This window comes from Lepidothrix coronata, unplaced genomic scaffold (genome assembly GCF_001604755.1).
Source record: "Lepidothrix coronata isolate B3197 unplaced genomic scaffold, Lepidothrix_coronata-1.0 Scaffold65, whole genome shotgun sequence".
NCBI lineage: Eukaryota > Metazoa > Chordata > Aves > Passeriformes > Pipridae > Lepidothrix > Lepidothrix coronata.
In genome coordinates this window covers 2,881,634-2,896,784 of record NW_016690245.1, presented here as the reverse complement: position 1 = coordinate 2,896,784, position 15,151 = coordinate 2,881,634, and the positions used below count along the sequence as shown (strand labels likewise).

Genomic DNA, 15,151 nt, shown 5'->3' with positions numbered 1-15,151 from the left:
TGCATGTTATCAGGAAGTTACTCAGATGGAATTAAGTTAATTATAGACACAGGAAAACATCTGCTGGCTTCAGGATGTTCTTAATCATGACACTTTCTGTGCGGAACCTTAAAAGAACAGAGTTAAAAATTTCCATCACCAACAATTCTTAGCATTCTGAAGTAGTACCAGAAAGCTGTGTTTTATCATAATCTGTTCAAATTAATTTTTCAATAAATGCAGGAACGTTTGGTTCATGAAGACACTTCATACTCCTGACCGACTCTGTTGTGAATGTTTATTTGTGAACGCAAATTCTATTCCAGTCTAACTTCTGGTTAGAATGACACAAATCACCAGAGCTTCTAAAATTGCATATAGCTTGTCCAAGAATTCTGAACACACAAGGCTTAAAAATACCATTGCTTCAGTAGGGCCTTTCAAGAGAACAACACAAACATTCCAGTATTCCTCTAGGGTAGGACTCCTTGCAGAAACAGATCTGTGTAAAGGCAGAAACAGATCTCTGTAAAGATGTCTTCAAAAACATTGGTTTTACAAGGTTTGTACAGAAGCAGAATTAATACCAGATCAAGAAAAGAGAAAAAATTATTTAATAGCGTTATAGTGATATATAGTCATATAGTTCAATAGTGATATATGATATCCCTTCTTTTCTCTAACAATCTAAGCACACATGGTAAAAACCTGCAGGTCAAGAAGTCTCAGTCAGCTTTAACATCCTGTCACCAGCCAACAGAAACTGCCTTAGCAGAGTCCTGGTAGTCAAGTTTCAAAAAGAAAAAAAAAAAAAAAAAGTGCATGTACGGTACCCATTTAGCCCTGCTTCTTTGGAACCATCAATCAAAGCAGCAGCTTCTTCAAAACACTGAATTTGATTTCTCAGTTATGAGGTTTCCATTTCTGAAGCTAAAAATACACCAGTTGGTCATTTCTGGAACTAGTGCTTGTCAGGCAGCAATATACTCCGAGATGGAGGGTTGAAAGTTGCTTAAGTATCTTTCCCAAGTAACAAGAGGCTAGACTTGAAATTTTATTTACCAGCTCTACTGGAAAATAATTATATACATATACTTGTATATGAGCTCTAGAAAACAAATTAAATAAAACCAGTTTTGAAGTAGAACATTCCAAATAACAGTGTAAATGCATGCAGTGTATGTTTAGTAATTAAAAGGAGAAACCGCATTAAAATAATTTTGTTCTTTACTACTCATTAAAGACAGACACCAAAGAATTTAGACAAAAACAAACTTTTCTTTTAAACTACAGTTTAATCAGATTTAAAGACACAAATTAGAAAAAAACATTTATAGGCAAGTTAAAAACACCTTTAAAACATAACAGCATGCTGCTTCTGCAGCACTGCTGAGACAAATTAGAAATAAGTAATTATTAAAATATCACAATCACAGTGTAACTAACAGTGGTATTTTAATTTTACCATACACCAACACTTAGTTTATGGATCTGTTGAAAAATAACACTTTTTAAAAAATATATATTTTGGAATAATAAAAATGAAATTCACCGACAATGTATTATAATCTGAACCAGGAAAGGCAAATTTAGGAACACTGTAGCTATCCACTTTTTAGGGGTGTTCTCTCACCTTAACATACGGGTGGTTGGAGGCATAACTACTTCTGCATTGAGGTAAAACTATTCCCTTGAATGTGTAACCAAGGCAGGAAAGAACAAAGTTCCATATTTTAAATTCTTAAATTGAATAACTTATTACAACATCTTTGAATAATGCTATGTTTACCCATCTTACACTATTTTTCACCCAATACATTTTGAATGTTCTCTTCTAACTGATCTAGAACACATCTGAGGTCTGGGATTTAAGAATAACTACCTAATTACTATTGTAGCATTTTGACACCTTTGTCACAGTAAGACACATCAGCAGATTCTTCATAGAAATAGTCAATACCACTGGACAAAAGAAGATACAAAGAAAAGATGTAAAGAGAACTGATAAACACATCAAAAGGCAAAAGATGCATAGGCAAATACTCCTTAACTTATTGTGACAATTGTTGCACCATTAATACGTAGTGTTGCACTATTCCAATTACTGGTCTCTAGGCACCCTGTTTCTCTGCTTTTCATTTCAGATTATATTGTCCCAGTCTTGAATCTGACTAGAGCATGGACCACAGCTACCTATTCATATGACATATTGCAGTGAAACCTGAAGAAATCTAGCTTGGGGTATTTATCCCTTAGAGAATGAAAGGAAGGAAGAAGATTGTGAAGAGGTCTGTTTTGCCAGGAGGTGTTTGGAGTAAGGTGCTGGACTGAGTCACTACTAATATAAAAAATTTCCTCTGAATGTGGCCCTATCTCAGATCTCAGTCTGAAGTCAAGATTTCTATTCATAGCCTGAAGGAGAATATCCTGTAAAGGTTGGTTTTGCAACAGAATGAAAGAACCCTTTTCCTTGCCACTTAGTGTAACCAACAGATTCTATTTTCACCTTAGGAAGCAGAAAGCTTAGTAGTCTGAGAACAGAGCCCCACAGCCTTCAGATGTAATGTACAACTGGAGGGCTCAACACCAGCCTCATCTGAATATTGATATAGCTTATTTTAAGTGTATTTATGCACGCTGTATGTAACTACAGTTTGTCAACTCAAAGTTTACACAAATTATATGGATATGTACATGGGTTTAGAAAATCTAAAACCATCTAAAACCAAAACGGGGGCTAAGTCACTGGACACACAACTAATGCACAGACAGTGATGAAGCGGCAAAATTTGCTTTTGCAAATTTGTATACCTAAACTGAGCAAATTATGTTTTAAATATTTAATGAGATGAAAATTGATACAGTTGATGGCTACATTTTGTAAAAAACCTACAAAAAGCTCATCTCAAAACAAGTCTTTAAGAAATTTTGTTTTCATTTCATTTTGACCATAACAACCAAGTGTTGCGATATTTGCAGTTGTAACCTTGCAGGGCGACTTTGTGGATGCCTGGATTTCATGGTGTTTGCTAAATGTCTAGGTTAAGACAGCAAACACATCAAAAATGCAGATAGATGTAGCATTGAGCAGTGGCAGGCTAGGTCACAAGCAAGTAGAATCTCTGCCAAGCTCTGCACAGAGGGTTAGCTCCTCACAGGAATTGTGTAGCAAACCCTTCCAGCCACAGACGGGACATGTTCTCCACTGCCAGCTTTTCCACCATGACTGTGAAGAAAGTGAAGACTGACAGTGCAAGCTAGGTGAGATCCAGACAGATCCAGTAATCTTATGAGAGTAGGCTCAATTCACTAGAGCATCTGCTTACATACTTATTCAGAACAGCATATAATACTTGTTTAAGTATTTACTGCCAATTGATTTTTTAAACAGGAAAATTTAAAAATACTCCCAAGGGCTGCTCAAAGTATTATTTGATCTAAATAAATATATAAACGCTAATAATGTAGTGAAATGCTGTGATGAATCAGCACAGAAACAATGTGTATTTTTTAATACATAGAGTCTGCATCATATTAAAATCCTTAAATTAATTTCCATCTGTTTTTCTAACACTGATCACTTTTCAACACGGATGGTAATATTTCAAAATTTTCACTGAAACTGAAAAATTTTCAAGCCTGATTTCAGAAGTCAATGAGAATAACAAATGAAAGACTTAAGGATAAGGGAAATGAAAGCCTAAATTATTGTCACTTGTGCTTTTAAATTTCTTTATCATTCAAGGCCAACTTATAAAGTTGAACATGTGAAAGTTTACATATAAGCAACAGTGATACATTTGCAGGCAAATGTGAAGACACATTTGACCATGTATTTAAACAAATTGTCAACAATTTGTTTGCAAAGCTTCTGAGAAAAAAATCTAGACTCTGTTAAAATTACTTTTGATGTGAATTTGACGGGAGGTGAGGATCTCAAACGTCTCCTCTGCATCAGAGGACATTTTACCACTAATCAAATAAATGCCATCGAAAGAGGCAAAACTACCTAGTGTGCATCCTGTCATACAAGCCTACCATTAATATTCACATTACTTATTTCCCTAGGGCAAACAGAACAAGTTCTTTAAGTGTAAAATTCTTCTAATAAATAATATACTATATTGGTAAAACTGATACAATATGACAGTGTAGAGCAGGGAATATACAAAGATCTCTTCATAGTCTTCTCACTAAAGTATGATTTGTTATCAAGAGCATATTTTTAAATGTCACCAATTATTGAAATCCTGTCTACATGTCAACTTAAGGAATGGCCATAGAAGAATAAGTTTCCTGAATAAGAAGGGCATACCTATAACTGCAGAGCTAACAAAGCTTCTGATTAAAACAGTAGTGGGCACCACCAAAAGTATTATTTAAATATGTAATATATATCTCTTTCATTAATACAGAATTATAAAGGTTAAAAAAGGTTAAGCAAGCAAATAGTTACTCTCAGGGTGACTACATTTACTAACTAACATTAACTCATTAAGTGCCTGAATGAACTGTTCACAATAGGCAAATATCTGCAAAGCACCATAAAATTATGAATGATATGTTGTATTTACTTTTCATAGTGTGCTGATCTGCAATACAGAAAACACTTTTACCTTTTGGATATAAATTAGTTAATAAGTGAAAGAATACTAAGCCATGTTTCCTTCATGCCCAAAACATACATAGGAAATTTACTTTCTACAATTTTTCTCAGGAAGAACAATAGTAAACCACCACCATCCTTTCAAATGCAGTATTATCAAATGATGTGTGTAAAACCTAAAAATTATCTAAAGCATCGTGGCTGGCTGCTCTTGACTTTCTGACTGAGTGGGTAAAAAGGGTCCAGTGCAACAGCAAGGCAGAAAATGAGTAAAGCAGCAGGAAAGCAAAACCAACAAAACCCCAGTTTGACTAAAATCAGAGTGCTGCCATTAAAACAAAACGCCTCTTTCCATAGTCCCCAAGAGAATTCATTTACATGAAGAGCAGATTTTGGTTCAAAGTACTTTTATACTCAGAAATTACATTTAAAGGGTAAATTCTAAGACAGTACACTTAAATTCTGTGCAGAATTAATTGCCATAATTTTCTTGCACTGCAATTATTTAATGGGTTCGAATAGTGAAGAAAAAAAGTCATGTCCAAGTTTAAAACATGTATCTTGCCACCTGTGCCCAACAAAAGCATGAACATATTTTCTTGATTGTTTTAACTTCCCTAAATACAAAAGTTCTGAACGAAACTGTACCTGTGAATTGACTCACACTGAAGTCACACACAAGCCTGCACTATCCTAAACCTGCTTATTTTCTGGGAGTGTTTACTACTGTTTTCATATTTCATTAAGAAGAATTAGTAAGCCTCCATTGCACACATGCCAAAAGAAGAAAACAAGAGTACCAGAACATTAACAGAAAAACGGCACACTGGATGTTGTACTGGCATCCAAAAGTGTTTGTTTGGGTAGATACGGAGACTGAACCAACAAGATGAATTTAAGTTCAACAGTAACAAATGCTGAAAGAATCAACCCCAATTTTACTTACCCACCCAGATATTTGCAATTCTTATTTGTTCTCTTATGTAAATATCCCTTCAAGTACAGAAAGCAAAAAAATGTCTTTCCTGATTCTGTATCTAATAAGGATGACCAAAAAATAAACTAGTGTTCCCTTATTATTAACAAGAAAAGCATAATGTGGTTTCAAAGAGGCATATGATAACCATGACCCCATGTAAGGGGAAGTCTACTTGGGCAATCAAAGTAAGGATTTAGAAATCAGATTATTTTATCTTAAAGATAATACAGCTGTCACTGAAACAATGAACATCCCTGCTCATCTAAACAGACTCATTTGCTCTCATTTAATATTCAGTTTCCCCTTCCTAACTGTGTAGACTAATTAGTGCTAACCTATATATATGGAAAAGTATGTTATCCTCCTCCTGGAATTTTAGGCAAGGAGCCAAAGGCCAGATACAGAACTATGGCAGCACAGAAACAACTCTGACCAAACTCAGGATCTGGTTCTTTGAGAGTACACCAGAAGTACTGTGACAATTTTTGCATGGTTGTATCCCCAAAGCTGAGGACCATCATTGCACTTCTAGTATTAACAATATTCATCTGACTGGTCCTAAGTATTCAATGAAAAATTTAAGGTTCAAAATATTACAACATTTTTCTCACTCACTGCTAGTTATTAATCAACAAGCTGCATTATTTTTCTCCGGTAGTATTTTGTGTCTGGTTTAAAATTAAAAGTAAACCCCATGTGGATAAACAGTTTGAGTTTACTTAAAAAAATTATAAGAAAATATAGAATATAAGCAATTAAAATGTAGCCCTTTAACAGCAGTACTCTAGCAGTGACCATCATCACAATAAATGGTCTGGAATAGACATAACCACTGCATTGTTTCCTTGACACACTTCCATGATTCAGTAGGTCAGATATTCTGAAGGATTTCTTTCTTCTATTAGGTTACCCACAAATATGATATGAACTTTGCATCTAAAATTTAAAGAAAAAACTTTTCCTCAAATTCATACACTTCTTTGGATAAAGGACCATCAATTATCAAGCATATAGAAATTGGTTATGATAGTCATTTCATATTTGACTACCTACACGCTGGAGTTTCAAGGTAATTTTGCTATTTTATACTGAAAGCATCATCAACTAACTGATGCCTGAAAATTCAAAATAACTTTAAGTATTAAAAATCACGTTTTGTAAAAACAGTTCTATTCTAGAACAAGTATTTCTGGTATTTAAGGGCAAAACTACACTTTCACTGAAATCCCAGTGCTTGCACGTTGTCTTCTGTGCCTTACGGCCACTTTTTCTCCTCTAGCTGCAAAGCCCACTTGGCAGTGTTTTATTGGGTTTAGGTACTTTAAAATAAAAGGAAACTATATTAGAGCCATCAAGCCCTGGAAAAGGTGAACCTTGAGTTGTTTTTAATCTGTTCAGAAGGGCCATTTTAATCCATTCAGAGTAATTGTACTCTTTATGAAAGAAACCTAACTATAATTTGGCATCAATGTTTACAGTTCTGTAATGTACTGTAATAGTTTGAGATACTTTAAGAAAACCCTCCAAATACTGAGATGCTTATTGCAATTCCCTTTTAAGGATTCAAAAGCCTTCTAGTGACTTTGCATTTCCTATTTTTATCTTCGTTATAGCATATAGTGTTATATATTTGAAATGCGCTTTCCATGTAAAATCAAACTTGAAAACACCCACTTAGAAACAATATTTCAGTAAATAGAGGGTTTAAGGCAAGTCATTCATTTGGAAAAATCATTTTCCATTTGTTAATCCTAGATTGACACAATTTTATTCCACCCCATCAGTGCCTTGGGATACACAACGTACATTCAGCAAAGGGCACACATATGACCCTATGGACATACGTTGCAAGTCCTGAGTGCCCATTGAAATAATGGTAACATCTTCATATAAGGCGTGACCCACAGGGACATGGCATGGGAGGGGTTAATTTGTTTTGTTTCCAGTCTTGCTATTGTATGTGATTTTCCTAGGTAATGCATTCTTTTCTTACTAAACATCTTTGCAAACAAATACAAACCCCTTTAAAAGGTGCTAAAAATGGGTTTCTGAAAACATACAAAATATATTCATCATAGTATTTCCTTAATCACTGTTTTAATGTTTGATATCTGCAGGTTATTTCTTGTTTCTGACTGAAACTATTATTTGTTGTGGAGTAACTGTTCTTTTGCAAAAGATTTTCTTCTTCTAGTGTTTTGGACCACACAGGCTGGATGGTTTCATGCTTTTTACTTCCTTTTTGAGTTCTTTTCAACGGAAATACCAACAACACCAGAATGCTGGCAATATGAAGACAGAAATAGCAGGAGCTAAAAAACAAAGAGAAATAATAATTCAATAAAACTTTCACCACTCTTACAGGATACTTAAGGAATAAACTGTCAAAACCTACTTGCATACTTCGAATTTAAGATAAGAAAACATTAATATTTCCTTTAAGAAAAGTAAAATAAGGGGGAAATCAGAAATTAAGTCCTCCCTTACAGTATTTAGTGCTGTAGGAAGACATAAAGTGAATAGAAATTTGCATTCTACTTTTTATCACAAGTTACTTCTGGGAAGTCAATATCTAGTCTTGCTGTAAAATAATTCAAGGGCATATAGTAATCTCTAAGGTACCCTCTGGTTTTGTTTTTGGTTGGGTTTTTTTCCCTGCCCCAGGAAAAATAAGTCTAATACGACAGCAAAATGAAAGCACTCTAAGGTTTTTCATACGCAACACACACCACGTTCGAGCACGTGGAACAGAAATACAGTCCACTCAGATAACAAATCAATTTTATAATTATGATTACAATAGCTTTGAAAATCTTACACTGCAGAAAACACTTCTATTTCAAGTTAGAGAAAAGGAAACAGGTAGAATGTGCTTACCTGTAAAAGGTGAAAGAGGGTTTTACAGAGAGCAGTACAAATGGCACGACTGTGTAACTTATTGCTATTTGAGTTGCCATCCATGTTATAATATCATAACACACTTTAACAGCAGGAGATTCAACAAAATAGTGTCTGATATTGTTTCGTATCTGAAAAAGCAGGTAATAGAAAATTAGCTTAGGAATAAACCTTGGGAGCTCAGAGTTTGTTGCATTGACACAAAATTCATAGGATGAATTGAAATGCTACAGTTTGGTCAAATATCTTTGAACTACTCAAAATGCCCATCAGCTTCAACAGGAGTCAGTTCAAATTCCCTGCTCTTCATCCAACACAGGAATTTAAGTATTTATCAACTTAAGCAGAATTTAAATAAATGAATCCTCCATAAAACCCAATGCAACTTTGCACTGGTTGTCTGAATCAGGACAACTCTATTCTCTCAAGGCATTCTATAAATATAGAGGGTTGCAATAAATGAAAGCCAGAATCGTGATAAAAGCTTCTATATGGTAAGTCATTTTCATATACTTGTTATAAGATATATTTTAGGACAAGCAGGGTATAAATCAGAATAAATAATATAATTCTATAAATTAGAATATACAAAATATCAGTTCTAATTATATATTTCAGGAGTCTTAATAACAACTACTATCTAGTGGGATTGATATAAACTGACTCAATTTTCTATGCTGTCTTCTTTTGTTTGTAAAATTCTGTTCAAACAACAGAACAACAAAGGTATTTGAACAAAATCCAAATCCAAAACCCACACAGATTTGGGTTCAGTTTTATTTAAGTCTATAGTTAAAAGACACCAGTAAATCTTTGTCCTTTCTTCCTTTGACTGAACTATCATCCTTGCTTTAAATCTTATTTGCTGAGAAGCCAAGATGGGCTCCATTCAGCCTCTGTAAGCTTGGTATCACAGTTTCCACCTCCCAGTCACTTGCACTGAAGCAAAAATGCAGCACCAAAGTGCACAGTTTAGTTCCTTCAAATCTCCATTTCTTTAGAACTCCTTTTTCCAAAGAACATACCCAAGGCTAGCTCCTGCTGATTTAATTCTTTACATTAAAACCTTTCTTTACTCTTCTTGTTCTTACCCAAATTGCCTTGTAGATACAGCATTGCCACTCAGCCTTTGCTTAGTTAAGTTAAGTAAAACAAGTCATTCTGGCCACATACCCTTCATCCTAATCTCCGCCCAGTTTCCTCCTATGGTCACATGCAATGACTTGTTCCTGAGTTCTGTAGAATTCAGATGAAGCTTCACAGAATTTCTTGTAGAGAAATCTTGTATTTTAGGACTTGAAGGACAACTTTAAACACAAATCTACAATTGCCCCTAGTAAATACCTGATTCTGAAATGTGTAATGACTAAAGGAGGTAAAACAAATTGAATACATGCTTAGGCATGACAGAACAAAGTGTAGACCAAAGCTACCACACTTTGCAGTTAAAGGCTAATAGAGTTAAATAATGACTACGCTGAAGTACTTCTAATATATCTTAGCAGTTAATATTAAGTACCTGTTAATACAGAAACTCAAATTAATTTTTTTACTAGCCTATTAATTGATACATATGAAATGTGAATACAACACACCTTACTAGAGAAGCTCAGGATGAAGTGCAGTGAACACTCCAATTTACTGGACTCATCTCACTGAGTAAATGACTTTTACCTGAGAACTGTCCCAGAACCTTGGCTTTTGCACCAGCCCCTGGCTGATAAATGTCAAAAGTTCCCTGTGATAGTCTGGAAGAAGAAGAAAGCTACATCTATTGTAAAGAAAGGAGTCAGTTCTGTCAAACAAGGACTGTCCCCTCAGCTTGTGAAGAAAGAGAAGCATCTGTTTTATTGCTGTAGAAACAACCAAAGTCTGAAATACCACCTTCCCTAGCTATTAGAGCAACAAAGAGCAGTCTGCTTCATTTCTTATTTTCCTGGTTCTTTCAACGAAAAATGTGGTCAGTTATGCTGCTCTGACATGTAATTTGTTCCTCTTTTCCACTGAGTAACTGATAAACCTGTCTCTGTTCTTACACAGCTTTCTCAAGCAGAACTGTGAGATTTCTTGGCAGATTTGCTGGTTCCATATGGTTCTGAGTAGCAGCCACAAAAGCTTGTTAATGTGACTGCACTGCTGGCTGGCCAACTTGAAATGGTAGCTGCACTAGAGATTTTTATCTGCTGCTTGACAGGGAGCATTCTTTAGTTACTACCTTTACACTAGTACTGGACAGAAATTAGGGAGGAGGAAGACTCTATAATATATAGCATTAACATCCACATTTCAAGCTACTCATCATCAGTGATTTCTTCAAAATTATCTTAGATAACATCAACCTATTCATTATGCCAGTAACACAGGATCAGTTAATACAGAGGAAGAGCTTCCACAAAAGATATGCTACAAAGATGTTATAGGCTGTGTACAGCCTTCTTTGTTTCCACCAATCAACCCTTCCTTACATCTAATCATTCCCATTGCTCTCTTAACCGAAAAAAGTAAACACCCCAATCAGACAGATTGTGTATAAACTGTAAAGGGCATCTTTGGACCACAGAATATGATCAATTTTCTTTTACAAAACATATTATTTAAGAAGATATTTGGTTGGTACTTACAGCTCGTGCTGCTAGTGTCATTAGTACTCCTGTTAAAAATGTTAAATAATATCCTGGGTAAACCCCGTGCCAGATGGCAGAAAGGATGAAGGTTTGGATCGTTGGGCTGAAGGTGGCTCGCTCATAGCACACTCTAGCAAGTCAAAAACAATTCAAGATAAATAACACAAGTCACTCACAATCTTCTCAGTCATCCTTTTTACTTTTACCAGTTGCATCTCCAACACAGAAGTTTGAATGCAATTGCAATTTCCTGTTATTTAATAATATTGCCACTGTATTATGACTTACAGAAAATGTTTAGAGCTATTCACAGCTCCCAGTTAAGCCCTCAGCGCAAACCTGTGCTCAGTGCCATCACACATGGTACTTATTCATAATGAAGGGATACACAATCATCCAAAGATGGGTGTTGGTGTTAATGAGGGATCTTGAGCCATCCAATAATGTGTTTGAAAAGCTACACTGGAAGGTGCAGACAACCCTGGAGACTCTTGCAATGAGTCAGATACATGTTTTTCACAAAATGAAAGCAGCCTATAGGAGAATGGGAAAAGTAACTACTCCCTTCAATTTTGAATAATAAAGAGATTAGAGTTGAAAATATGTCTGTGTGACACAATTAGGTGAGCATGATGATGAAATTGTAATAAATACTCTAGTGTTGCAAGAGTATCACATAAGGACAATGCTGAACTCTATTAATTAAAAATTGAGACTCTGAACTATTAGCCAAGGTCCTACAGTAAAGAATTCTAGAAGAAAGAAAGGAAAAAGGAATCCAAGAAAGATATTTTCTAGAAGACAACATTATATGACACAATGACAAACCATCATGATGTGGAAGAATGATAGGAAACATGGTAAGGTCCTGATATGGCTTCACCAAGATTTCTTTAATGTCTTTAATGATCTGAAAACCAAAAAGCAATAGGAAATATGGAAACAGATACAAACTAACATGAAGCAAAAATAAACACCACAACCATGCATGAACACAAATCTATAGCTAACACACAAAATGAGTTTTAACTAAAAAGGCCATAGACACCAATATGTAAAAGGTTTTGTAACCACATAGCAAGTAACAGAAAAAAAGAAGAGAATTCACGTCTATTATTTAAAGAAGATGACAAGCTAATGATACAGAGGGCTGAAACAGTCACTACTAATCTAGCTACTTTACTACAACTTCCATGTATACAAAAGATTACTGAGACCTACTGATGCAGTCAATGTTGAAGAGCAGAAGGCAAAAAGACAGCATCTGAATAGGGAAAGATCAAAAGTGTATTTTGCTAATTTAGTTTATTCCAGTCAAATAGATGTGATAACTTTTATCTTATGAGATCTTCAGTGCAGGATATGAGCACAACCCTCTCCTCCTGCCAAAGGGCTTCACTCACAATGGCCAATAAGATGAGAAAGTGGGGCTAAGTGGAGGGCAGGTGCTTGCATGCTTAATACACAAAACTATCTGAGGACATTTGCCCCAAGTACATCACCTTAAAGACAAAAGCAGCACTGGGCCAGGCTAAATAGTAAACATAGAATTTCAAAGAAACATTTTGGACAAAGAATCTGTCAGCCTCAGAAGTACAAAAGCTTTAGGAAAATTTGTGATGAGTCAGGGAGACATCTTGGAGCAAAATACCAGTCACCAAAACCTGGCTGACACTGCCAGATGTCACCCCACCAGCACTATGACCTCTGTCTCAGCCAAGACAGAGCATCCCTGGTAGACATAGTAGCATCCCTGCACCCAGGCAGGGGACTGTCAGTGCAGTGTGCCATGCCAGGGAGCAGGATCTCATCCCTGTCAGCTGCAGGTACAGGAATTTGTGGCGGTGCTTTTCTAATGGGCATGTGAATCAGCAGATTCACAGCGAGCTAGAGCACTCACATCTCCCACAGGTAGTGCATACAAGCAGGGGTCCCAGACTCCCAGGAGGAGGTGTGGGTTTGCATCCCATGTGTCCTTGGGAGAGGAGGTGCAGTTTGCACGTAACTGTCTGCGTACATGTGTGCTTTTTAAACTGCTCGGGATTAGTTACAGAAGAGGGTTTAGAAATGTTTATTAAACCAGAGCACTAAGCACACACAAAGTGTTATCTGTTCTAGTACTGCTATTAATTCTGAACATATATTTTACTGAGCAGTGGTTAATTATGTCTCATTAATAAACTGATACATGGCTTCAATCTTTATTTGGTTTAAACTACTGAAATAGTTCCCTGAAAAGCATTCAAGACCTAACAAAACTAACTAAATTAATTAACCAAATTAACTAACCAAATTTCAGCTGTATCAATGCAAGTCAGGTACGATATACTACAAAAAATCATCAGGTTTCAATTTCAAAGAGTAAAAAGTACACTTAAACTCTTCCATGGATTTGATAATAATAAATCATGTTCAAATGCTTCATTTGACATTCCTAAAAACACACCAAGGAAATATGGTCATCACAACAGGTTTTAAAAATACATTCAAATACAGGTGGTTCAGGTTATCTTATCCATAATTTGCTCTAGAAGTGGGAGGATGCATCAACTGTTCAAGAAGAGTACTGCCTTTTGTCTGGTTCTATATTTTCATTACTAACTTGGGTGGTAAACTGAGAAGTACATTTTTCCACCTTGTCTTCCCTTCCTTTTTTGAGGTGGAAGGTGGGATGGACGAGATTGGCATTGTTTTCTTAGCCGATATAGCACTAGAATCCAAAATGATCTTGATAGACTTGAAGGATGTTCTGAAATCAACAAGATGAAGTCCAAAGCATAGAACATCTAATAAGAAAAGTGGAAGATACAAAACAGTACCATTCCTGTAACATTCCTGAAAAAGCGTAGCTGGGTATGAATATGAATCAACAGTATGAAACACTGAATATCAGCTGAGCATGAATCAACAGTAGATTGCTGCTGCAAAAAAAGACAGATATAACACTCTTCCTAATACATCACAGTATTACCTACAGAAAATAATGGCAAATAATCCAGTCAAATTATTCAACTCAGCCTGTAACAAGCCAGGGAAAGACCTTGAAGGTCTTAGCAGAAGTACTACATCCACTCTAAGAAGACAGGAAGTTTGGAAAGAGGTCAGAATCAAGTAACAAGAACCAGAAAAGTTTTGTAAACATGACCAAAGACAAATGGCATTAGATGGTTTCTTCGGAAAAGAGAGTGAACAGGCTGAGGGGGGAATGTAACAGCTTTCCCAGTCAGGAAACACTATCGTGGTATGTATTGTTGATATATGCTGCCATGTAAACATCTATTTTAACTTGCATCCTTGTAACAATAACACCTCTGAGTTGCTATATCTTATGATCTATGTTAAACGTTTACTAAAATTCTTTGTGATCTGTAGCTCCATTAACTGTGTTTTTTACGAGGAGTTTGTTTTTACACACAATCAGGGTTTAAATCCTGTGATTCTGGTGGTTCAGTTTTGCTTTAGAGAGTATCAGAAAAAAAACAGAACAAATGCTGATGTCTGCTATTTCATGTGAGATAAATGGCTAACAGTTTAGGTACTTCTATAAATGGTAAAAAGGTGAGGTATTAAAAGTGGATGTTTAAAGTAATACATGAGCTTGTCCTCCACTCTAATTGTGGTAGCATTGCAACCAACCAAATTATTAGTAATATAATATATATTCTCTAACACTATTTATGGACCTCATATACAATCAATTAAAACAATCTTACTTGCAACAAAACCTCCAGAAAACATCCACTCTTCTCCCGTTCACTGTGGCAGAATAAAATTAGATTATCCTAAAAGATTAAGACTATCCTCAAAGATTCTTCTACTATTGTTTTAAAAATATTTATTAAAGATGTTTTAATTTTTCTTCACATCTTATTTTATTGTCACTCTGAGCAACTGATTTGAATTTTTTTTCTTTCAATTCTTAGCAGAAGTGTTATGCTTCCTCACTAATAAGAGTGTTTCTTTAGAATCACTCTAGGAGATTTGAAAGTTTGCTGAAATACAACCTTTTCCTGTTGTATTAAATTTCTGTTCTCTAACTAAATTAAAATAGCTAGATAACTTATT

General features: G+C 35.4%; 1 protein-coding gene across 3 annotated transcripts in view; it reads right to left on the bottom strand.

Moving 5' to 3' along the window:
* Positions 1-1,264: 1,264 nt before the first annotated feature.
* Positions 1,265-15,151, bottom strand: part of MBOAT2 (membrane bound O-acyltransferase domain containing 2) — a 100,745-nt gene continuing 86,858 nt past the window's right edge. For 2 of the 3 annotated variants that reach the window (XM_017818132.1, XM_017818133.1), the window contains exons 11-13: positions 11,084-11,216; positions 8,442-8,593; positions 1,265-7,876 (exon numbers count right to left, since the gene is read on the bottom strand). In XM_017818132.1, coding sequence (XP_017673621.1) covers positions 7,654-7,876; positions 8,442-8,593; positions 11,084-11,216 — 508 coding nt within the window. In that variant the 3' untranslated portion in view covers positions 1,265-7,653. Of the gene's footprint in view, positions 7,877-8,441; positions 8,594-9,635; positions 9,731-11,083; positions 11,217-15,151 lie in introns of those variants that run through there. The other variant, XM_017818134.1, reaches the window with a different exon arrangement.